A 27,022-nucleotide genomic window follows, 5' to 3' on the forward strand; every position below is an offset into this window, starting at 1 on the left:
ATACTTTATTGCAATTAGTTTTAATATAGTGTGAGAAAAGACATTAAAAGAGAATAATGTAGGCTGTTTTCTGATTCATGAACAATGAGGGGCATATCTATTGAGGTATTTATTTATTTATTTTGGATACTTCTTAGTTGAATATCTTAATGAACCATGAACCATATTAGTTCTTTTATTAAAGCAAAAGATAAGCCAGCCCCAAGAGTTTTCTTTCTGCTACTGACCGTACTAAAACATGAAAGAGTGAAAGCAGTGGCCACTGATTTGATGGACTCATTAAGCTAATGATAAAAAGGGGTAAAACATTATTTGGTGAGTAGGTTGAATTTTTTTATGTTCCCCAAAGACTTTATAAGGGTAACTTCTGTTTGAAAGATCTGTGTTTTTATGTTTAGTTTTATAGGTCATACATGGTACTTTCTTGCACAACAGTTTTTTCTCGGTAAATATTTGGCATATGAACAATAATGAGCCAAAGTTTGTGAATTGCTAAGTACCTTTCCTAAAATCTAAAAAAAAAAAAAAAAAAAAAAAAAAACTTTGAGTATCACCTAAACATTTGAAGAGTATTGGCTCTCTTTTAGCTGTAAGCATAGCATTTTTAAGGGCTTACCAGGACTTCCTAAAAAGTTTAAATATTATAGGGTAGCTAGTGCTTTCCTTCCCTTATGAATACCTCCAAGCCCAAGTGACCAAAATAAAATGTACTAGGGAAGTTAAAACAATTGTTAGATAACTCTGGTAAGCCTGGTACAAGGAATAAAAAAAATAAATAAATAAATAAAAAACGGTAAACTTTCATTAAAGCAGGATTTTTTTTTTTTTTTTGCATCCAGGGTTATCTGTGGTGCTGGCACTATGCTGCAGGCAGCCATGTTTTTGTTTTTTTTCCATTTTATTGGACAGGACAGAGAGAAATTGAAGGAGGAGGGAGAGAGAGAGGGGGAAAGAGAAAGATAGCCACCTGCATGCCTGCTTCACTGCTTGTGAAGGGACCCTCCTGCAGGTGGGGAGCTGGGGCCTCCAACTGGGTCCTTGTGCTTAGTACTATGTGTGCTTAACCAGGTATGCCACCACCCAGCCCCCAAAGGAGGATTTCTATCCCTGTTTGTTCATGAGGTCCCTGCATCATTCAGCAAATTTACAGAAAGGAGGAAAATTAATCACAAGGGAAGGTGTTCACTCCTCTCTGAGAGCTGAGCTATGCAGTCCTGGTACGCACAGTAGTCAAGGAAAATGTTCCCCAGGTAGTCCATCTTTCTGGTAGTTTGCTTGTCAATCATTTGTTCAATTAAAACATTGCTAAATTCTCACCTTCTATAAGAAATATGGTGGGGGAGATAGCATAATGTTTATGCAAAAAGACTTATGCCCAGGGCATTGAAGTCCTAGGTTCAGTGGGTTGCATTACCATAAGCCAGAGCTAAGCAATACTTATGTTAAAAAAAAAACAAAACTTTTATCTAAATACTTTTCTAAAATTTCATTTTATGCAAATCAAGAGTATTAGGTTATATTATATACCTCATACTGGGAGAGAAAAAGAGAAGCACTTGAATGTTCATACTATGGTTAATTTGGTTTGCCTACAGCTGTACACAATGTAGCTTCTTTGATTGCTTGCCTAGCCTGTGACCAGAGATATTGAAAGTCAAGTGCTCTGAGCGATGAATGGTATTTCAGATCTTGAGCTAAGTTGGCCAAGGAGAAAGCATAGAGTGAAGGCATGATTTTTGTGGATCATAGTGAGACTTTTGTGTTAAAAAAAGGGGGGGGTTGGGTGGTGGCGCAGTGGGTTGAGTGTATGTGGCGCAAAGTCCAGGGACCCGTGTAAGGATTCCAGTTCGAGGTCCCCCCCCTCCCCCGGCTTCCCATCTGCAAGGGTGTCACTTCACAGGCAGTGAAGCAGGTCTGCGGGTGTCTATCTTTCTCTCCCCCTTATGTCTTCCTCTCCTCTCTCTATTTCTGTCCTATCCAACAACGAACGTCAACAATGGCAATAATAATAACCACAACGAGGCTACAACAACAAGGGCAACAAAAGGGGGGAAAATGGCCTCCAGGAGTGGTGGATTCATGATGCAGGCACCGAGCCCAGCAATAACCCTGGAGGAAAAAAAAAAGATGGGGTGGCACAGGTGGTGGCATACCTGGTTGAGTGCACACATTACCAGGCTCAGGTGCCCAGGTTCATTATTTCCTTAACTAGTGTTTGGATGTTGACCTCATTATTTTGTGCTTGAACCTTTGGGGGTTTTTTAGCTGGACTCTTGTCCTGGTTCATTTCTCCAATATTTCTTCTTGTTGGTTTAATCATCTTATGTAGTATGTTATAAGGTCCCTCTCTCAGTACTTTTCAAATTACTGATCACTCTCTTGCCTGGATTGACTTGTGTCTAAGTAAGGTAATTAAAGGGTTCACAGTTGTGGAAATTGACAGTTGTTTCAATATTATTTTAATCCCTGAGTTGGAGCACAGTGGCTTAAAAGCCTCTTTTGTTCTTTTTCTTCCCTATAGGCTATGGGAGTCTGAGGGCTTTTAAACTATAAGTAGGCTTCTTAGCTTAATCACTCACTCCTAACCAAGAGATAAAGCAGGGTGTGACAGAGATAATCCAGTGGTTATGCAAAGAGACTTTCACAGTCCCCCTGCTAGAGGTATAGATCTTCTCCTGAGTTTCCTGGTTAGTTCTTTGTCCCCTGGTGTCAGCACAGTTCCCCCTCCCCTCCAATGCTGCTCCAGATTCTGAGGGCAGTAGCAATGGAGACTCACAGTTGCATTTGGTGAGTCTTAAGGGGAATCCTCTCCTCTCTTCAGCAGTCTTTTTGTTGGTAAAACAGACTCGAGGTGGTGTCTCAACTGGTAAACTGCTGGACTGTTACCAGCCGCTCAATCTCTCCCTAGATTCCTCTCTGTCCTTGAGCCACAGGTGTTTGCACTCACAGGTGATTCGGTGGGTTCCTGAAGTCCTTCTAGTCCTGTCTTGTTGCAGTCCCAGGTGGTCTCCTTTGGTATTCCTAGTTGACCCAGGAGGGGAGAGGAGAGGAGAGAAACACAGCTGCTGCTGCTCCATAGCTCCACCTCTGGAAGTCCCCAGCTGAGCAGTTCAGGAACCCAGGTTCAAACCCCCAGTCTCTACCTGCAAGGGGATAGCTTCATGAAAGGTAAAACAGTGCTGCAGGTGTGTCTTTCTCTCTTTCCCACTCTCTTTCCCATTCCCCTTTCTTAATTTCTCTCTATCTCTGTCCAATAAATAATAAAATAAATAAAATATTTTAATGGATAGATTAACTACACAATAGAACAAAGCTTGTTAAGTGGCTGAGCTAGGTAAAGAGGGTGGTGGGGTCCTGGTGCTTAACTTGGGGGTGAGAATGTTTTACAGATACCTGTGATGAAAGATAAGAAATTATATCCATGTGTCAACTACTTTATTGTACATTATCATCCCCTTTCCCAATAAAAAATAATAATAAGTAGATATAGTTTAAAAGTCTCAGAACTCTGTAAAATCTGCAGGACTTAGAACTGAACATCTAACCAGCAACTCCTTCCTTCCCAGAGATCCCTTTTCCTCTCTGTTGGTCCTAAACTGCATATAAAATAACTGCCCAGGTATTTAACTAAAATGTGAATTGTGTTAAAATTAGGAGGAGGTTAATGACTGTTTTTGTGGGCAAGGATATTGTTTAAATTTGTATTAAGCACTTTGGCTCAGTCTGTAGTAGCCTCTCAAGTATTTTTATAGCAAGCTGCCAGTAATTCTTTTTTTTTTTTCAAACCATCATTATATATTGGAAGCTAAGAGAAACTCATTATTCTTGTCAAATTCTGCTTGTGTACAGCAGGGCACAGCAGATTGTATCAGAGATATTCATGGGTAAGCCTACATTTAACAGCTAGGAAACCACTGAGATTTGAATTGAAGTCATAGAATTCCCGTTTAAGAACTAAAAATTACAGTGGGAAAGGCACAAGGCTCTCTCCAGAGCACATAATTAGAGGCTTATAATAATCACTATTTGGTGTGAACAGCTATCTATTACCAGCACTGATTTCTGCATATACCATTCATGAATCACTACACTTAGACATTTCTACTTGAATGACCATTAGACAATTTGTGATTAGGTATTAACTTGAATTTAACCTTCTACCTGGTAGTCTATTGTGTACACTAAAGTTTAAATAAATTTATAACATTTTTTGTACCCACTGCACCTCAATGAGAAAATTGACGTATCAGTTGACTATCATGGTAACTAGAATGTGTCAATTTTATATCATAGTTGTAATTATAAATATCATTATTTTTAATATTTTATTTTAATGAGAGAGAAAGAGAGAGGGAGATGGAGAGACAAAAAGAGACCAAAGCACTGCTCAACTTTGGTTTACAGTGGGGCTGGGGATTGAATCTGGAGCTCAGAGCCTCAGGTATGAAAATCTTTTACATAACTATTATGCTGTCTCCCCAGCCTCTTTAGGCAAGTTTTAATATTTGTTTGATTAAAAAAAAAATCTGTGGTCCAGGTGGTAGCACAGTAGGTTAAGTGCACATGGCGCAAAGCATAAGGACAGTGTTAAGAATCACAGTTCAAGCTCCGGGCTCCTCACCTGCAAGGGGGTCATTTCACTGGCAGTGAAGCAGGTCTGCAGGTGTCTATAGTTCTCTCCTCCTCTCTGTCTTCCCCTCCTCTCTTGATTTCTTTCTGTCCTGTCCAACATCAACAGCAATGACAACAATAACAACAAGGGCAACAAAATGGGCAAGTGGGCTCCAAGAACAGTGGATTCATAGTGCAGGCACCGAGCCTCAGCAATAACCCTGGAGGCAAAAAAAAAAAAAAATCTGAGTAACAAAATGTGTTTTGGGGGAGTTGTGAAAAAAAAATAATAATAACCGAAGAATCAGAATAGAGCTTTGCACTTTACAGAGGATATCTATCATGGAAGATGCAAGTGTATTAACATAAAAAAAAATCACAAAGATCAACAAAGACTCTCTTCAAACCACTGCCCAGGGGACTTTACTTGTGAAACTTCACCTTTGCCATAGAGACAGAGCCAGGTTACTTTATTAGATATGAGGGAGGATATCAGATTATCCTAGGTAATATTACTGCATGTTGCCACACTCAGTTTCTGTCTTTGTTCAGAATTTATATTCCCTATGTGTTTCAATGAAATTTGACTTTAATTGTCTGACTGCCATAGAGGAAGGAAAAGGACCAGATAAGGAGATGTAAGCATTCTGTTCACACAACAAATAAGTCTTCCATTATAAATGATTAAACATATTTGTATTATTAAAATATTGGTATCCCTTACTGCTATCACTACATAGGAATCAGCCCATAACTGGTGACAGCATCTCAACAAGAATTAGTGACCTGGAATTCTAATATTTACATAGGTCTTGTGAGCTTAGTGAATATCACCCAAGTACTGAGAAATGGAAACTTACTTTATGAATCTACTAAATTTCCTTTATAACTATTTTTTTCAATGATTTAAAAATGACTAGACAATTATATTGAAGATATTTGACTTCTATCATAGCCCATACCCAAACTTTCAGCAAATCTTGTTTTATGTACTTCCTGACTATATCCAGAATATACTCATTTATCACTACCTTTATTATTATCACCCTGATTCAGGCCAGCATGATCTCTTTCCATAATCATTGCAAGTCTGTTATCAACCTAACACCAGGAGATTTTTTTTTTTTTAAGTGAGATCTATCTGTGTTGTGAGAAAGTCCTTCCAAAGACTTATCATCTCACTCGGAATAACAAAGTTCTTTTTGTAGTCAACAAAAGTTCTAGATGATGTGTCCTCTGTTATTTCTGATTTTATTTCCTTTGCTTCTTACCCTCATTAGCTCTGTACTGTTTGCAGATCTTTTTTGTTGGACTTTGGAGTCTTTTGAACTAGCAATCCCCTCTGCCAAGAACAATACCCTTCCCATAGGGCTCTGCTGAAAGCTCTCACTTCTAAACCTTTTCTCAAATGTCATCTTCCCTTAGAAGCCTTCTCTGAGTCACTCTGTAGTTACAATCTTCTTTGCCCCATTTGCTGGTCCCCACTACGGGTTTTGTTCTTTAACTTCAGAGTTATCAATGGGTCTTGGTGCCTGCAGCATGAATCTACTGTTTCTGGCAGCCATTGTTTCCATTTTAATGGATAAGACAGAGAGAATTTGAGAGGGGAGGGGAGTCTACAGAGGGGAGAAACAGACACCTGCAGACCTGCTTCACCACCTGTGAAGTGACCCCCTTGCTGGTGAGGAGCCAGGGGCTCCAACCAGGATCCTTGCCTGAGTCCTTGCACTTTGTACTGTGTGCGCTTAACCTGGTGAAACATTGCCCAACTCCTCCTCCCTGCCCCAACCTGCCCCCCATTGCATTTATGATGTTATGATATGCTTGAATGTGAACTCCACCTAGTAAAGAATTTTTATTCCATTTGCTACTAAGTCTTTAGCATCTATTACTTGCTATGGTTGATCATGTTTATTAACTGTTAAATGAGTGAGTCAATGAGTTAGACCACAGTGGTAAGTTGCCAAGTTAGAAAAAATTCATGCTGCTTGTCTCAAAATCATATTCTCTTACTGATTCTCAAGCCTGAAAAAAAAAAAAAGTGAAATCAGGAGTTGGGTGGTAGCACATTGGGTTAAGCGCAGGTGATGCAAGGTTCAAGGACCTGCTTTATTTCTTAGTAAAGGAGAAAATTAGATTTCACAATTTGTGAATTTCTCATTCTGTATTCTATTAGCAAATTCAAACTCAGCAAGAAGGTATTATACTAAACCAGAGCTGCCTAGTGCTATGGTAAAACAAGAAAGACAATAGTTTGTCTTAAGGATGGGGGTAGATAGCATAATGGTTATGTAAAGAGACTCTCTTGCCTGAGGCTCTAAAGTTCCAGATTCAATTGCCCATATCACTGCTGAGCAGTGTTCTGGTAAAAAAAAAAAAAAAAAAAAAAAAAAAAGGTATTATACAAGAAATACTGATTGCTAGGGTGCAAAGTATAAAATATCAACAACAGGACTTTTAAAGCAGTTGGTGAATAGTGAAATAGAGAATTTTGCTTTTTAAATTGTTCGTTTTGTTTTTAAATAGACAATGCCAAGCGTGAGGTTTATAATAGGAACTGACATAGAACAAATATATATGTATATATGCACACATCATATATAAATAATCTTGTGGCTGGGAGGTGACTAAGCTGGAAGAGCACAGGATTTTCATGAGTGATGCTCCATTTTCAACCCTTGGCATTACATAGACCAGAGGGAACCTGTGCTCTGGTATCTATCTCAAAATAGTAAATAAATATTTAACATAATCTAGACTTTCTGTTTTCTTCTTAATATTACATTCTCCTCCCCCCTTTACTTTGACCTAGAAATTTCAGGAATTAAATCTAGCAGGGAGAAAGGATACTCCAGGCAAAAATGAAATTTGAATGAGCTCTTAATAAAATAGCTTGTCATTATCTTTCACATTTACAATGCCATTTAGGGCGGAGGAGAGCTCACAGAGAAGGGCGTGTGCCTGTCCTGATAGCACATGGCCCTGGCTCTAAGCCCTGATACCACCGCACTGGAGGAAGTGTTCATGCGGTGCTATCTCTCCTCTCTACCTCTCACTATCTGAAATTAAAAAAAAAAAAAAAGGAAGAAAGAAAAAGGGAGAAAAAAATTGGCCCAGAAGTGGTGAAATCACTTATGGGAGAGGTCCAGGCACAGAAAACAAATGAACAAACACAAAAAATTATTCACCTAGAAGTTCAGATCCAGAATCTATTGTACAGCAACCCTAACAAATATCTATAAAAACAGAATATAAATACTTTCTTCCTGCATGAATTACCTTAAAATAGTAATATTTTTAAAGTAAAAAAATAATGTATATATCAATAATAGAATGATTAAATAAATAAATATTGATACATTCAAACCAAAGGGTGTATGGTGCTATTACAAAAACTGGCACATTTTTTTTTTTAACTTTACTTAATTTGATAGGACAGATAGAAATTGAGTGGGAAGGAAGATAGAGAGAGACAACTCCTCCCTACCTCCCAGGTGGAGGTCAGGACCTTAAACCTGGGTCCTTGTGCATGGTAAAATGCTCTTAACCAGGTGCATCACCACCTGGCCCCTTCCTTCCCACTTTATCATATAGGTTCTATCTCTATTCTTTAAACACGACAAGTTTTATCACTGTTGTAATTTTTAAGTCCTACAAGCATTTAAGGAAAGTAATCTCCGAAAAAGGCTTTGTTTTTTATGGTTAAATATCTCCCTTACCTTTCCAAACCTCTTGCTAAGCTTTTTAGAGTCATCAACATCCTAGTCATACCTCCTCAGACAACTCTAATTTGTCAACTATGCTTTTAAATGGTAGTGTCAAGTATGTGCTGTGACTAGCAATGACCAGAGTTGAATCAGTACTTCCTTTAATCTGTAGTCTAGGTATCTTAACACAGAGAGTATGCTTTTTGCCAGTATATCAGTATAGATTGAAAATGTATTTAAAACTTATAAAATACATGCATGGGGTGCTGAATTTAGACTGATAACAGTATATAGAAGCTGGTTAAAAAAAATAGTGGCCTGTGGTTGCTTTATGTGTGTAAATATCTACATGACTAAAATATTGATTCTTCCTTCAATTGCAGATCAGACGTTCCAAATGCTAAAATCCCTTTATCAAGTAAAAGCAGTTGTGGTTTTCTAGTCAGCAATACACTAAGATGCTATAAAAATCTTAAAATTATAGAATAGTTTGAATAGACATACCAACTTTGGGTTGTTTTTTTTTTTTAGGATTGATGAATTCAGACAGGACTTATTAAACTTTTAAAACTTCTAGTTTTTTTTTAATTTGTTTATTTATTTAAGAAAGGAGACATTAAAACTTCTATTTCAATAACAGCTACACAGTATAGGTATATGTTAGCTTTGTTTGTCTAGTTTTTGTTTTTGTTTTAATGTCACCAGTTATTGCTGAGGCTTGGTGCCTGATTGACAAGTTCACAGTTCTTAGCAGTCATTCCTTTTTTGTTTAGATAGAGAAAGAAAAGTTGAGAGAGAGGGAGGTGATAAAGAAAGAGAAAGACACCTGTAGCACTGCTTCACCATTTATTAGGCTTCCCTCCTGCAGGTAGGTATAGGGTTTGAACCCAGGTCCCTGAAGATGGTAACCTTTGAGTTCAACCAGGTATGCCATTGCCCAGTCCTCTGTTAGTTTTTTTTTTTAATCATTCACTAATTTGATGAAGAATGATATTATTTATATAAAATTAATATATATATACTTACTTTAATGTGTAAGTAATTGTATTTATTAAAAGCAGCCCTTAGTGAACCTGGCATTTATTTTGCACAAATTCACACTAGAGCCTAATGAATCTGTTACTTGGCTAAACTCACCAGCTAGTTTTTGTGGAACTGGAACATGAAAAGCAACTTCCTCTCAGAATGCCAAAACACTTCCCATTTCAACACACTATCCCCCTCCTTTATTTTTATTGGGGAAATGTTTTACAAGACAATTATGCCAGGGGTACAGTTTCCCAGCTCCCCAAAAGTATCTGCCAGCATAATATCTACCACAACTGGCCTTCTCCCTCCACCATAGGACACTGCCCCCCCCCCCAGTTCCCTTTTGATCCTTCTCCTTCAATATCCATTAGCCCATGGACTTAACTAATGTTTAACTCTGTCTTCCCCTTGCTTTGTTTCTTCAACCTCTCCTAACAGTGAGATTATGTGGTATTTGTCTTTCTCCTTCTGGCTTATTTTACTTGAATGATTTCATTCAGCTCCCTCTATGTTGTAGCAATGACAAGATCTCTTTTTTTTTTTTTTCTTATGGCATGGTAATCCCCCATTGTGCATATGTACAACATCTTCTTTATCCATTCCTGTGCCCTTGGGCACTTGGAGGTTGTTTCATATTTTGACTACTTGAATCTAGTGTTAGATTAAAAATGCAGTTTTTACATTTATATTTGACTTGAAGCTATGATGATTTTTCTTTTACTTTCTCTCTCATCTTTTACTGCTTCATCTTTCCATAAGTACTCTAAAATTATCCCTCAAGAGATCAGACATATTGGAACTTTAGGTTATGATTTGTAGGGTCTGAAATATATCTGATAGGTTAGGTACATGTATTAATAAAGTCATGTAGTGAGAAAAAAAAAAAAAGAGTTCCTTCAGATCAGTAGAGTTAATGTATTTTGACTACTGGTTTCTTTCTCACTGAGTGTGTGTGTCCATACAAAAACTGTGGTTTAGTTGTGATTAAAAAAAACTCTAGGCTGAGGCCTGGCAGTGGTGTATCTAGTAGAGCACACACATTATCATGTACAAAGACCTGGGTTCAAGCTTCCAGTTTCTACCCTCAGGGGAATGTTTCAGGAGTGGTGAAGCAGTGCTGCACTGGCCTCTCTTTCCTTCTCACCTCTTCCTCACTACCCCCAATCAATTTCTCTCTCTCTCTCTCTCTCTCTCTCTCTCTCTCTCTATATATATATATATATATATATATATATATATATATATATATTTATATATATAATTTACTATATATTACTTAATACATACATATTAAAAAGAAAGAAAGGAGAAAAGAAAGAGCCCCCGGGAGTGGTGTATTCATCATGCAGGCACTAAGCCCCAGTGATAACTTTGATGACAATAAAAAAGAAGAAAGCTCTTATTTAATCATAAAGTTATGATCACATTCTGAACTTTATTACAACAGTAGACACAAATGCATCATAAAGAAAAATAAAGAGTCCTGGTAATCCCATTCCCACTACTACATAAACTGCTTGTGGATGGTTGCATGCAATACACAGTGGTTTTGCTCTAGAGGGCTAATGTACACTGAAAATGGAACCTATACAGTGCTTGGTAGAACAATGTGGAGTAGACAGAGAGTAAAATGTTGTGCAAAACCCTGAATCCTTTATCTCAGGGATCCTCCAACCATTTTTAATGTCAGAATTAAAACACTTGGAGCCAAACAGTTTTTTCAAATATGTTTCTTCTACTAAGGTGAATCAAGTTTACTTTATCAATAAAAAGGACATATTGAGAAAATTTTATGCATAAAATAAAGACCTCCAGTTTTGTAAACCTATGTTATTGTTCATTTACTTTGTTTATCCTAAAATTTTTCTCATCTTTTCTAGGAAACCCATCTTTATCAAATTGTAAAGCAGGAGGTGGCATTATTCTAATTCTTTGCTTTCTACCTATTATAGATTATGTTCTTCTTTTGTTGTGTCATTAATATCCACTTTCTCTTCATCATTTCCCAAGCACATTTAGTTGCTGAGGAAAGAGATTATCTATTAAAATACTTTGTGAGGCATTTTAAACAGTTAAAAATGAATGTGATGACATTCTTTAGCAGAGAGAGGTGTCATCATTTTCTCTCAAAATTATGTATTTTATTTTCTCAAAATGACAATTTAAACCTATTTTTCTAAATAGAATTCTGTAGACTTTGTATGTTCCTAAATAAGTTTTATTTTAGACACTTGCACAAATGCTAACTGAAAAATGAGTACTTCCCCCTCTTTCCTTTTTATTGCCTCTCTCCATAATTCTTATTATACATCTCTCTTTGGAAGTTCAAAATAGCAAGGCCCTTGAGTGTTTCTCCCCTAGGAGGTTTTTTTTTTTTTTTTTTTCCCCTGTTACTTTTCTGTGGAAGTCTAGAAAGATAAATGCCCTCTTAATGACTTGGCCTCCCATGCAGTCTCTGTCAGTGGCTTCTTGTCCTTCTCCCTCACAAAGACAGATTACCTTGCACTTCCCAAATCAAGAGTGCCCTGTCTGCTGGGATTTGGAATGCTCTTGAGTAGCCCTGCATCCTTAACTAGATAAAGGTTTCACTTAGCTCGCAGGGCATGTTTGTACTTGGAGTGGGAGTTAGTTATAATGTGAAACAACCTAAAATTCATTATCTGAACTCTCATTGTTCACATCATACTTCTCTTTTCTGTCATGCTTCTGTATCCCATCTTACATCTTCAGGCCTCTCTCAATGTGATTGCACCCTGCATCCTTACATGATCCTATGCCAGGGGTTGACTTTGCATCAGACATGTTCTATACCTGCTTGCTTGCTTTAGACTTTTTGTTCTATGTATGCTTTAGACATGAAGATTAAATGTAGAATCATCTGGCTAATGGGTAACATGGTGTCCTTTCCTGGTATCATTTTTGCATCTTTTATAAAGCTCTCTTTGGACCTAGACTATTAGTGTAATTGTGAGTATTCCCATGGCAAAGGATGGATATTGAGAATAAATGCTACTTCTCTCTTTCATTTTTGTCATTTAACAAATTCCACAATTTTTTATGTTTTCCTCAAATGCTCTTATATGACCCCAGACTATTCTACACTTTTAAGGACATGGTTCCATTTGAAACAAAGGAAGATTATAAGTATAGGTGAGTTTTATTAAGAGCTAAAGTAAACAGCATATTTATTTCATAAATCATGGTATACACATTTAAATAGTACTTATTCCAAACTGTACATTTTACTGGCATTTTATTTAACAGTCATAGCTACTGTATGTTACAGGTGATACTATCATGCCTATAGTATGGATGAGTAAACCAAGACTGTATCTATTAATATATTCATATAGCTAAGAGTGATGAAGTCAGGTTTTGACATAGGGAAACTATTGTGCTCAATAAAAACTATAAAATCAGGAATAGATAGGGGCACACCGCCTTTCCTTGGCTTTCAGATGTATTTCAGCTTTTAAAGAGCAGATTTTATGAACCCTATGGCTTAATATCAGTGATTTAGAATGTCAACTTCCTCATATCTTTTTTTTCCCTCTCTTTCTCTTTCCTTCCTGAGCTATTAGAAAATGATGTAGAATGTCATTTACTTTTTCCTTTCTCCTTCCTTCCCTACTTGTCTGCATTCCTACGTGTACACTTTAACTTATTATTTCCAAAGTCAAATGGAATCATTTAGTTACACTCTGCCTTATTTACAAAGGTACTTAATTCCAAAGAATTATGGAAATTCCATTAAGAAGTGTAAAGCATAAATAATAATAGAAAAATAAGAACTGCCTGCCATCTGGGAGTTCATGTTTAAACAGGTCAAAGAGAGAAGGGGAGATGTATAGAACATATCTTACTCTGTAAAAACCTGTGTTCTCTTGTCTTTGCAACAGGTACCATTTCTGTCAATACTTTGCGCACCCCCTACACTGCTCCTGGTGAGAGTGAGATTCTGGACCTGGATGATGAGTTGTACCTAGGGGGTTTGCCAGAAAATAAGGCTGGCCTTGTCTTCCCCACCGAGGTGTGGACTGCTCTGTTGAATTACGGCTATGTGGGTTGCATCAGAGATTTATTCATCGATGGCCAGAGCAAAGATATCCGGCAAATGGCTGAAGTGCAAAGTACTGCTGGGGTGAAGCCCTCCTGTTCAAGGGAAACAGCAAAACCGTGCCTTAGCAACCCCTGCAAAAACAACGGCATGTGCAGGGATGGGTGGAACAGATATGTCTGCGATTGTTCCGGAACAGGCTATCTTGGCAGGTCCTGTGAGAGAGGTAAGACTAAAAACCAAGCAGCCGACTTCCCAGACCTGGAAAGTGCACATTAAATGCTGACCTCAAACCTTAAACTGACCATTAAGCACAACAGCATAATGTGTGCTCTGTGGAATGAAATCCTCTTCAATTGGAGAAGCAGTACTTGACAGGTGTTACTGCTGAGTTCTTAATGACTTTTTTTTCTTTAAGAACCAATTCAAGGAAGACAGTTATCTTTCAGGATTAACTCTTTGGGACTTGGGTGTCAGTTAAAGTCTAGGTCCAAGATGTATGATTGATAGTAACTGCTATCTTTCTCCCATTTATGAATATCAGTATAGTAGCAGATAATTATGGCACAAGTAGACATACTTGTCACTTCTAGTGATAATAACTATGCACTGAAAATATCCATGCCAAACATTAACATTTGGATTGAATTAAACTATTTAAATTTAATCTTTCCTGACAGGACTATGTGAAACTTAACTTGCTCATTTTCCATTAGGGAGTTCTCCTAACAGAAAATTGCCTCTCTGAAAGATACAAGTAATTTAAAATTATTTAAGTTATACCAACATTAGCAGAAGTACTCCTTAATTGCAAAGGCACTTACCTTTGCCTAGAACTTAACTGATCACAGAAAACTAGTTTACATGTGTTTGGGGGCTGGTACATATTGGGTAAAATGTAAAACTTGCATGACGTAATCCCCAAAATATGCTAGAGTGATGCTCTGGCATTCTTTCTTATTAAAGATATCTATATTTTTAAAAAGAAAAAACATTTTACCTATGTGACATTAAAGCTTAGTGTGCCCATTGAAACTGAACAAATATGTTCCTTTTTTCCATCTTTAGTAGGAGGCAAAGCTAAATTTTTGCTTTATTTTCTTCTCCCATTTGAAGGAGAATAAGGAATTAAAAAAAAAAAAAGGTAAAGGGTAGCAGCTACCCCCGTTCATCTGCAGCCAAGAAAAAAGGGAGAAAGAGCAGAATAGTTCTGAGCATGTCCTTCCACTGACCTAAAAATTGCAGATAAATGCTTCAGTCATTCTATTATCGCCACTCATTTTCAACAATGAAGCAGAAAATCAATATGAAAATATATTGGTGTGATACAGTTCCACTGTTCTTTCATGCTCCAGATAATGTTGCTTTATGAGACATTTAGACTGAAAGAAGCAGGCATCTGTATTTTAAAACATGCACATTCAGTACTTCTTTTCTTTCATTTCCAAAATAGTGGAATTCCACTAACCTAGCAATTCTCAGAGAAAAAGTAGTTACTTTTTTAGAATCTAAAATGGAAATGTGAGTTTGGTGATTTATTTCTAAATTTTTTTATTATCTTTATTTATCTATTGGATAGAGACAGCTAGAAATTGAAAGGGAAGGGGTGGTAGAGAAGGGAGAGAGACAGAGAGATAACCTGTCACACTGCTTCACCACTGCAGTCCTTTTGCATTAGGACATGTGCGCTCAACCAGGAGCACCACCACCAGGCCCCTGGTGATGTAATTTAATCAGGGGATTTACTGGCTTCCTACATCCTTTGTGAACATTAGTCTACAGTAAATATATATTGTAATAAAAAATTCTGTAATATAGCTCAAAAGTAACCAAAGAACGTCTCAAGACCTGAGGCCACACAGAGGACCAGGAGTTACATTTATTTTAAGTTAAAGGGTTACAGGCCAATTCCTGCCAGACCTGCACACGCTTGTACCGCAGCAACCATCTTTTATCAGTTTCAAACTGGGTGCGGCACAAACTGATTGGTTAGAAACAAGGTCCATCAAGGTGCTGACAATAAAGGTGACAAAGAAGGTTGACTACCATCAGAGTCTGCCACTCAAGAGCCCGCCACTGGGATGCTGGCATGTAGAAGTGGGAGTCCACCAGGAGCCTATAGATTTTTCATTTCAATATGACTTAATTATTTGAAATTGGCTAGCAAATTTGAAATTGGCTAGCAAATTTGAAATTATTTGAAATTGGCTAGCAAATTTGAAATTGTTAAAAAAAAAAAAAACACAATAAACATATTTAGAGATCTGACTGGATTGTAAAAGGTTTCAAGAATAGGACAACAACCTATCCAGTATTAGAAAGGCACTGTAAGTGCTACTACAAAGTGGAAGGCTTGCTCAATTTATTTAGAAAAGAGTGAGGCAGAGGAGTTAGCAAAAGAAAAGAATGTTTCAGGCTCAGCTACCTGGTGGAAACTGTGTTTGTCATGCATATTAACTCACTTCAGGTGTTCTGGAAGCTCCTGATTGAAAGGCTTAAAATTACACTTTTAGGAGCATTCTAAACTGCAGTTAACTTAGCGTGAGATCTGGAGAACAGGACTCTACTTGGGGCCTGTGGGTGTTTTTTTTTTTTTTTTCTTTTATGGTTGTTGTTTGTTTGTCTTGATTTCAATTTTAACAGTATTTTAATTGCTTTGATTCATGCTCCTAGCACCTGCTTGCAATTCCTGGTGTGTTGTCATTAGAGGTAAACTATTTTTACATAGGTTTTGACTATAAGGTACATTATCTTTGTAAATTCTTCTTTTTTTTTCCTTCTTCTCCTTCTCCTTTTTCTTCTCCTTCTCCTTCTCCCCCTTCTCCTTCTCCTTCTCCTCCTTCTCCTTCTCCTTCTCCTTCTCCTTCTCCTTCTCCTCCTTCGCCTTCTCCTTCTCCTTCTTCTTTCTTCTTTTTTATGGTACCTTTCAGTTTCAGTTTAGTTGTTTGTGTAGTTTGGCTTTTAGAAATTGCAAGATGGACAGCCAGCAGCACCAGCAAAGTGACAAAGCTCTCAAGGTATATTATGGTGAGTCATTATGTGAGGTCAGCAGATTTGTATGGTTTGAGATATTAGTTACATTAATCATTTAGGGAGGTGCAGTTCTAATGCCATCTGCATAAGTAAAGCTAGAAAAAGATCTGACTGAACAAGAATCACAAAGCTTTCAGTTAGATATGCATGGTGTACCACCCTGTGGCAATATTTTGCTACTACATATGGCAGAAATAAAAATAGAAACTGTAGTTTCCTGAGCCAGAATAAGAAATAAAGAATATTTAAATTTTGCAATAATAGGGAGGAGGTGTGGCAAACATATGCAGACTTGCAGATGAAAATTGAAGAGCAAACTTTATCACTGGGACACTAGGTACATTTTTATCTGACAGCTGGCTGGACGTTTCTACAGACTTCTTTGTCTCCTGATTGGTTGTATGCTAAACAGAAAAATGTTCCTTTTTTTATTTTTCTGTGATTTTTGTTTCAGGACTGTCAGTATACTGTTTGAGTCTTTGCTTTTCAGAATTAATCTTCTTGCTCACATTATTACATTTCCTGAGAAGAAGGGTGATGTGGGTTCCTTGTCATAATGAATCGCACACAATTCGGCTTCTGTCCAGTCCCCAGCTATGCCCTACTTCAGTCAACACAAGATCATGGCCAGCACTTGGGATTTCCAGTTAAAAAAAAAAAGACTGTGATTTGTCCTCAGATATATTCTAATCTAAGCACACGAAACTGTTAATCACCTGAGTTGATTGACAATTTTTACGATAAAAGGAAAAGTGGTATTCAGTTTTATTTTACTTTATCAAGCAATGATTGTTAATTTTTTCATATACTTACTTTAAATAATTAAAAAGTACCAGCTCTTAGGCAATACAGCACATCACGGGGAAGGAATTGCAGTTGTACTATAGGAAATCTTTGTTCTGTATGAGACAAAAGAATTTTATTTATTTAATTATATCCTTTTGTTGCCCTTGTTGTTTTATTGTTATTATTATTGTTGTTATTGATGTCATCATTGTTGGATAGGAGAGAAATGGAAAGAGGAGGGGAAGACAGAGAGGGGGAGAGAAAGATAGACACCTGCAGACCTGCTTCACCACTTGTGAAAGTGACTCCCCTGCAGGTGGGGAGCCAGGGGCTCGAACCAGTATCCTTATGCTGCGCTTTGCGCCATGTGTGCTTAACCCACTGCGCTACCGCCCATTCCCGACAAAATAATTTATAAGGAAAAACAGAGCATCAGCTGACTTAGGTAAATAGGAAAATAGAAGTGTGTTTTATGTATATTGACTTTACAAAGAAGAGAATATAGAAATTCATTTGTATACACATTAAATTCAGGACCTTCCTGCTGCTTATTTTAATAAAACTAAGAATCTGTGGAAACTTGATCATGTAGAAATTACTCTCAGTTTTATATGTATATACAATATGCATATAATGTGCATATATTCTTATGTTATAACCCAGGGTCTACTTTATATTTATTTGTGAGAACCCTAACAGATGGAGGGACAGATGTCAGAGCAATATAATTTGGCTCCTTTTCTGAATTTCATTGTTGATCACAACATGTGACTGCCTCTTGGCAAAAGTGAGCACAGGTGTAAACTCTAGACAGCGGGAAGGAATATTAGAGAAAAGCAAATTTATCAAACTTAAGGACAAGGGGGAAGGAGATATAAGAGACAAAAGTGAATTTTTTTTTCCCTCACAGGGAAATACTTTATTCAAAATAGGGATATTTCTTTTGTGTTATGACTGATAAAAATGATGTTAGTAATATTAAAGGGTTCTACCAAACACACAACCTTCAAGTGTCAGATTGCCAGTGACCATATATTTGACAACTCAAGACTACAACTTTGTGCATTTTTCTTCTCTTGTCTAATTCAAGGTAAAAACTCTAATTATGTAGAAGAATCAGTTAGGATTCCATTTGTTGTTTGTCAACTAGTTTTTCACACTGAGAAATGCTTAAATGGCACTCAGGAATAGTTGAGTTTTATAGCTTTACTATGTTATTTTATCCCTGAAGTTTGGGGAAGGGTAATTTTTCTACAGAAATTATTTTCCTACATTGGATTGTATTTTTTTTAGTGATTTAATAATTATTTATAAAGTTATAAGATAATAGGGGTATAATTCCACACAGTTCCCACCACCCAATTCCTGTGTCTCATCCCCTCCATTGGAAGCTTCCTTTTTTATTCCTCTGAGAGTATGGACCAAAATTCTTTTTTGGGGTGCCAAAGGTGGGTGTTCTGACTTTTGTAATTCTCCACGGGACATGAGCGTTGGCTTGGATTTTAGTTTGCACTAGATTTTGATGCATTGTCTGACATCTATACTTCTTAATTTTTTAAAAAAAATTAAGCTAAATTTCACAGAAGAAATTGAGATAATTTAAAAACATGATTGTTGAATAATAAAATTCAAATTTTAAAATTAAATAAGTCAAAGGAGAAAACTAATGCTTTAGTAATTTTATCTGTATGGTTAAAAATTAACAACTGGCAGTGACTTTTAAACTTATTTTGGTATTAGTTGTTCTATAGATGTGGACAATGGTTGACTATAGGAAAAAAAAAAGATCATAAAGATCAAATTTCTTTCTCTTTTCTTTTTTTCTCTTTTCTTTTTTCTTTTTTTTTTTTTTTCTCTTTTTTTGCCTCCAGAGTTATTGCTGGGGCTCTTTGCCTGCACAATGAATTCACTTTCCTGGAGGCCATCTTTCCATTATACATACATACACACACACACACACACACACACACACACACACACACACACACACAGGATAGGATAGGACAGAGAGAAATTGAAAGAGGAGGGGAAGATAGAGAGCAGGAGAAAAAAGTTAAAACACCTGCAGACCTACTTCACTGCTTGCAAAGCCAACCCCCTGCAGGTGGGGGGGAGGCTCCAACCAGGATCCTTATGCTTGGTACTATGTGTGCTTAACCCGGTGCACTGGGGGAGTCGGGCTGTAGTGCAGTGGGTTAAGCACAGGTGGCGCAAAGCACAAGGACCGGCATAAGGATCTGGGTTCGAACCCCGGCTCCCCACCTGCAGGGGAGTTTATTCACAGGCGGTGAAGCAGATCTGCAGGTGTCTATCTTTCTCTCCTCCTCTCTGTCTTCCCCTCCTCTCTCCATTTCTCTCTGTCCTATCCAACAATGACAACAACATTAATAATAATTACAACAATAAAACAGCAAGGGCAACAAAAGGGAATAAATAAATATTTTTTAAAATTATAAAAAACAAAAAACACACATAAAAAAAAAACAACCATCTTAACCTGGTGCACTGCCACCCAGCTTCCAAGATCAAATTTCTTTACAATTATATTAGAAAAAAAGATACTAGACATAATTTTTCTAATCTTCGCTGTGACTGTTCAATCATGATTTCTTTTATAGTAAATACTAGTAGGTTTTCTTTTGGAAAACTTCTTTTGTAACTGGAAAAATACATGGTATGATATAGAATCTTCATCTGTTAGGAAGCTATATTATTTCCTCAGTTCTTAGATTAATACCTGACCATGACCCCTACTTTGGTAAAGGAACCCTTTTTGCTAATTTGTCCTTTGTGGCATAATTAAGACCTTCAAAGTAGACTTTAGTAAGTAGTGTCCACATAAATTGCCAAAATTATATTCCACTTTCAATAGCCAGAATAATTTCTTTGGTGAACATTTATGTAAGCTTGGCATTCAAATTGAAATGAACTATTTTCTATATCTTCAGTATCAAGTGCAATCCATTAATTCAATTAATATTTCATGTGGCTTTTCTGTGTGCTTGACACTTTTTGGAGCATTCAGAAGCTGACAGAACAACAAATAGGAGAGCTCAACCTCTGCCCTTGTGACACTTACATTCTAAAGTAGGAAGACAGCTAGTACTGTACAAAGAGTAATTTTTTTTTTTTTAAGAATGAAATGAAAAGTAGGTACAGAAAACCTGGAGGAAGAATTTAGAAGTTAGTTTAGAACCGTTCTCTCCAAGTAACATTTGACGGCAAGTCTGCAATCACAAAGAAACTACCATATAAACATCTGGAGTAGGGAGCCAGGTAGTGGGACACTGGGTTAAGCACATGCACAAGGGCCTGGATTTGAGCCCCTGCTTCCCACCAGCAGGATGGTTACTTCACAAGCAGTGAAGCAAGCACTGCAGGAGTCTCAGTCTTTCTCACCCTCCTATTTCAATTTCTCTTTGTCCTATCAAATAAGAAATAGAAAGGAGCGAGTCTGGTGGTAGTGCAGAGGGTAAAGCACAGGTGGTGCAAAGCTCAAGGACTGGCTCAAGGATCCCGTTGGAGCCCCTGGCTCCCCACTTGCAGGGGAGTTGCTTCACAAGCTGTGAAGCTGGTCTGTAGGTGTCTTTCTCTCCTCCTCTCTATCTTCCCCTCCTTTCTCCATTTCTCTCTGTCCTATCCAACAACGATGACATCAATAACAACAACAATAACTACAACAACAACAACAAAAAAAAACACGAGGGCAACAAAAGGGAATAAATAAATATTTTAAAAATCTTTAAAAAAGAAATAAAAAGGAAAAAAGAAAAGGGGTGTGTGTGGCCGCTGGGATTGGTGGATTCATAGTGCTGGCCCCAAGCTCTAGTGATAACCCTAGTGGAAAGATCTGGAGTGAAACTTTCTTTCTTTCTTTCTTTTTTCTCTGCTGGGATTTCACCTTTCCAGGCTTATTTGTTCAGGAAGGAAGAGATGGAGACAAAAAAAAAAAAGAGGGTTGGGGATACTATACATCAAGTCTTCCTCCAGTGCAGTGGGCTGAACCTGGGTTATATGCCTAGCAAAGGAGACACACTATCCAAGTGAACTATTTTTCTGGGCTTGGAGTAGAACCTCCTTTTAAAACAAAAGGAGTTGCAAGGACAATTAATTGAATCAGAGATGGGATTGGTGAGGCAGGAAATTTAGTAAGTAAAGGTATGAGGAAGTACTGAAAGCTAAGAACAAGGAGATCGGGGTAAGGTTTTGTCATGCCTTACCTTATATGTGAAAAATGAGTATATATTCTATTCTAACTGCTAGGAGAAAGTTTTGAGGGCAGTGCATATTTTAAGCAACCACTGTGAAAGATTTGTTTGGCTGCTATGGCAAGGTAGAAAGAGTAGAGGTAGGGGGACCATTGTGTTGTTCATTATATTGGGTTGTCTGAAAAATGATGATGCATTTTTGCATAGAAAAAAAATCAAAGAAAATTACATTATGACTTTTCTGACAACTCAATAGTTGTATAAGTGAGAGATGGGAGTATAAGATGTTTTTTAGTGATAAAGGTCTGAACCTATTGATTCAAGAAAGTAATTGGAGTTAGAGCATGCAAGACTTGCATTCTTACAAATAGACTGGAGATGGCAGAGAGGAAAGAGAAACCAGAAAGGTTAAACTTTAAGCAACTGGATTCAACCATTTACCAAGATGTACAATGTTACTAAAGTAATATGTGAGTTATTTGGGGAGTGGGGATGGGCTAGTGAATTAAGACTTTATAAGGTGCCTGCTGTGTTCAAATTGGAGATTTCAGATAGGCAATGAATTGATGATGCTCAGGGGAGAAGTGAGGGAAGAAGTTAGGGAAGTCAATAAACATTAGGAGAGGGAAGAAGCACGTGAATTGATCAAGATTCCTTAAGTCAAGAAGTAGATGGAAAAAAAGAAGAACACCAAGGAGGGAGGTCTTATACCTTCAGTGTTATAGTCTCTGAATGTGCATTCTGTTCCATAATGGCAAGTAATCTTCTTCTAGCATTTGCCCTTCTTCCGTAGCCAGTCAACAGCGTCAGGTTGAGCCTGATGTAAAGTTTCGAGACCTCCTTTGAATCTGGAGAGGTGGCAGTCGTTGACTATGTGGGTCATAGTCTGTCTGTAGCCACAGGGGCAATTCGGGTCGTCTCTGGCTCCCCAGCGATGGAACATAGCGGTGCACCGGCCATGGCCTGTTCGATAGCGATTGAGGAGGGCCCAATCATAACGTGCTAGGTCAAAGCCGGGTTGACGCTTGCAGGGGTCTGTGATGAGGTGTTTGTTCTTTACCTCAGCTGACTGCCAACTCTGTTTCCAAGAGACTGGAACAGAGAAGTTCAGTGTAGGCATAGGGTACCAGATTGGGTGACGAGACGTCAAGCGTTGGACAGGGTGGGCGAAGATATCCGCGTATATTGACAGGTCCGGTCAAGCGTAGGCGTGGGAAATGAACTTAGATGATGCCGCATCCCGACGAATATCTGGCGGGGCGATGTTGCTAAGAACTGGCAGCTATGGAACCGGGGTGGAACGGATGGTTCCAGAAATTATCCTCATGGAGGAATATAATTTGGAATCGACCAAGTGGACATGGGGGCTACGGAACCATACTGGGGCACAGTATTCTGCAGTGGAATAGCATAATGCCAGAGATGATGATCGTAGTGTGGAAGCGCTCACGCCCCATGAGGAGCTGGCCAGTCTTGCAATGATGTTATTCCTTGCGCCCACCTTTGCTGCACTTTTTATGAGATGTTCGTGAAATGACAGAGAACGCCAAGATAGACTGGCTGGGCTTCATGCCGGATTCTTGTATCGCCAAGCTGCACATTAAGCTCACGCGAGGCCGAGGCATGGTGTAGGTGGAAAACAGATGATACCGTTTTTGCAGTGCTAGGGATTAGTCGCCATTTTTTACAGTAATCAGATATCAGAGACATGTCTTTCGTGAGTGTTTCCTCGAGGATGTCGAACTTTGATGCCTGAGTTGCACAGCAGATGTCATCGGCGTAGATGAACTTCCTTGAAGAAGTTTCTGGACAAGTAATGATTCCACTCTACTAGAAGCAAGATGTGACTTACCTGACGCTTTGAAAGATAAGCTTGCAAAACCACAATTCTGGAACATAGTCTTTTTTTTTTTTTAATGTTTCTGCTTTATTTATTTATCCTTTTGTTGCCCTTGTTTTTTATTGTTGTTGTAGTTATTATTGTTGTTGTTATTGATGTCATCATTGTTAGATAGGAGAGAGAGAAATGGAGAGAGGAGGGGAAGACAGAGAGGGGGAGAGAAAGATAAGATACTTGCAGACCTGCTTCACGCCTGTGAAGCAACTCCCCTGCAGATGGGGAGCCAGGGGCTTGAACTGGGATCCTTATGCTGGTCCTTGTGCTTTGCACCACGTGCACTTAACCTACTGCTACCGCTTGACTCCCCAGAACATAGTCTTAATATGCACAGTTGTATCAGTAAAGTTAATTGTTTTGCTGTATAAGTAGACACAATAGTGAGTATTTTCTAGTTTATTTCTAGGTAGTTTTTTTTTCTTTAAAATTTTTTTATTAGTGATTCAATATTTATTTACAAAATTATAAAGTAATGGGTATAATTCCACACCTTTTCCACCACCAGAGTTCTGTGTCCCCATTCCCTCCACTGGAAACTGCAATAATTCACCCAAGATCACAGATATGTGTTGACTACTATTTCTATAGCTACCTATCTATATTTATATGTATTTGCACATTTTTTTCTATGGTCTTCTCTTTTTCTTTCTTTTTTATTTTTTTATATTTATTTATTTTCCCTTTTGTTGCCCTTGTTTTATTACTGTTGCAGTTATTATTGTTGTTATTGGTGTCACCGTTGTTGGATAGGACAGAGAGAAATGGAGAGAGGAAAGGAAGAAAGAGAGGGGGAGAAAAAGTTAGACATCTATAGACCTGCTTCACCGCCTGTGGGCTCCTCCACTGCAGGTGGGGAGCCGGGGGTTTGAACCGGAATTCTTACACTGGTCCTTCTCTTTTTTTGAGTCACACCTACTACTTCTAAGTGTCCTTCCTTCCACCATCCCCACCCCCCACACCCCTTTTCTCTCCGGGTCCTGATTGAATTGGAGTTCAGAACCCTCTGGTCAACTTTTCCTAACATTTATCCCTCTAGGAGTATGGATGAAAAATTCTTTATGGGGTGCAGAAGGTGGAAGGTCTGGCTTCTGTAGTCACTTCTCTGGGCACTGGCAGGTAGACCCATAATCCCAGCCTGTGTCTTTCCCTAGTCTGGTAGTTCTTGTTTTCTTAAATGGTATTCTAAGATGCTAAAACCAGTGAGAAAGCAAAATGACTCATATTTGGTTTGCAGTGTTCCACTACCATATGGTGTTAGCATTAAGGGTAACTATTTTTTAAAGTAGTCAGTTTGAGATCAACAGTTTTTGCTATTTGCTTCTTCATATGTTTTATGCAGTGGTAAGCAGCTTCCTCACTATAGCAATTCTCTTTAGTTTGATAGCACATACATAAACACTTTGTTCCCAACTTGATTCTTACGCATAATTGCCCAGTTATTGATGTTCTGGAATTTGGCTTTTTATTTATTTATTTACTTATTTACTTTACCAGAGCTCTGCTCGGCTCTGGCTTTTGGTGGTGCAGGGGGTTTAACCTGGGACTTCAAAGTCTCAGGCGTGAGAGTCTGTTTGCAGGACTATTATGCTATCTCCCCTACCCCAGTTACTTATATTTGAAGGACATCAGACTTATACTTACAATTAGTATTCTAAGATTTATTCTTTATCTGTAAATAAACCTAAAATTAAGTTATAGTCCGTGCCTTCCTTAAACACAATAACTCAAAAGAACCTGTTGTCTGATATTATCAAATGATTTTCAGTTTCAGAACATGATTTTTAGTAAAATGGTGACCTGTAATCATCTTACTTTTTAAAAATACATTAGAAAAGAAATTATGGAAAATATGATCATAATAATGTAGTATAGAATTATAGGCTAGTGGGACAGTCAAAAGCCATAGAGACCCTCTCATAGATTCTTAATGTACAGATGAATGATTCAGATGCAGTTTCATCCATTAGCAGGCTTTAAGTACTTGTAAATACTTTAACCAGGCTCACACTGTAGTGATAACAAAAGTCTGTGATCTCTGCTCTTGAAAAGCAAGGTGCATACATAAACATTGAAGTCTTACATGGTGTATACGATAGACAGAAAAATGCTGTGGAATCAAAACAAGAGTGCAAACAACTCCCTTTCTGGACTTTTTTTTGGTAACATATTTCCAAATGAAAGTTCTTTTTTACTGTGATCACTCTTTCCAGTTTTAAAAAAGAAAGTTGCTCAAGATGAGTCAAGTATATTCCCTTGCCTACTGTTATTAATTTGTAAGCCTTAGTCACACTTTTTCTTTTCTTTCCCCGTCTCCACGCCCCACTTTTTGTTACCAGTTATTGCTGGGGCTCCATGCATGTAGGATGAATCCACTGCTCCTGGCAGCCATTTTTTTCTTTTATTTTTCTTTCTTTCTTTCTTTCTTTCTTTTTTTTTTCATTTCTTTTCTTTCTTTCTTTCAATTTTTTTTTTTCTAGGACAGAGAGAAATTGAAAGAAGGGGAGACTGAGAAGTAGAGCTACTGAGAAACACATGCAGTCCTTGCTAGCTTCCCGTCTGCAGGTGGAAAGCAGGGGCTATAACTGAAGTCCTCTTACATGATAATGTGTGTGCTTAATCAGGTTTACCATGCCACCCCCCCAAAGACACATTTTCTTTTCAAAGTATAAATGATAGCAACTAACCTAGAACTATTTTTTCACTTCCTGTCGACAGAGGCAACAGTCCTGAGCTATGATGGGAGTATGTTTATGAAAATCCAGCTCCCAGTGGTGATGCATACAGAAGCCGAGGACGTGTCCTTGAGGTTCCGATCCCAGCGTGCATATGGCATTCTCATGGCGACCACCTCGAGAGACTCCGCAGACACCCTCCGCCTGGAGCTGGATGCAGGGCGCGTCAAATTGACGGTCAATCTAGGTAACAACTCGCCTTCCCCCATTAAACTAACACTGTCCACTTTTTGTTCAGTTTTGCCTGCAAACATGTATCAAGTAGCCTGTTTGCCATGGAAGTTAAAACATTCGATGGTCTCATTTTTCATCATTTAGTTTAGGTTTTATTTTTAAAGCATCTTTTTAAAAAAATGTTTTCACTTCATTTAACATTACTTACTGTTTTGTGATCTCTACCACCAAGGAGTCTTAATGGGAAGCCGTAGGTTTCAATGAAGTCAATTTAAAGTATGAGTTGTTAGACATGAAGATGCCTCATCCTCAACTTCTACTATAAACACTGATATTTTGATTGGTTATTGATTATATCCTTGAAGATAAATAATAACCCATGCACCGTTAATATAATATTAAGATATATGTTCAGAATAACAAATCTCTATGCTGTGCTGAAAGGCAATGGCTTCACCTACTCTCTCTGAGCTTCTCCTTTGATCCTTAGTGGTAGTCCATCTTTTGTTTGTGTTTGTTTGAAAATACTGTGCGGTGATATTTTGCTATCAAAAAGCAATCCAGAACCCTTCAATGCCCAAAGTCTGCGGCCCTTAGCAAGCAGCCATGAGAACACTAAAAACACAGTCTCTTCTACAGAAATATGCTTTCCTGCTTTAACTGTAGCATTAAAAAAGTCACTACAGTAAAACCTCAGCAAACTGAATGAAATATAGAGCATGCTAGGCTGAATTAGTATGTCTGAATTGTAGACTTAAAAACAAAAACAAAAACAAAAAAAGGCAAAC

The 27,022-nt window shown here is 37.9% G+C and overlaps 1 protein-coding gene across 34 annotated transcripts in view; it reads left to right on the forward strand.

Annotated features, from left to right (window-relative positions):
- NRXN1 (neurexin 1) overlaps positions 1–27,022 on the forward strand; it is a 1,383,669-nt gene that overhangs the window by 584,114 nt on the left and 772,533 nt on the right. For all 34 annotated transcript variants that reach the window (XM_060187660.1, XM_060187677.1, XM_060187662.1 and 31 more), the window contains 2 exons: positions 13,247–13,630; positions 26,044–26,247. In XM_060187660.1, coding sequence (XP_060043643.1) covers positions 13,247–13,630; positions 26,044–26,247 — 588 coding nt within the window. The remainder of the gene's footprint in view (positions 1–13,246; positions 13,631–26,043; positions 26,248–27,022) is intronic.

This window comes from Erinaceus europaeus, chromosome 3, assembly GCF_950295315.1.
Source record: "Erinaceus europaeus chromosome 3, mEriEur2.1, whole genome shotgun sequence".
Classification (NCBI taxonomy): domain Eukaryota; kingdom Metazoa; phylum Chordata; class Mammalia; order Eulipotyphla; family Erinaceidae; genus Erinaceus; species Erinaceus europaeus.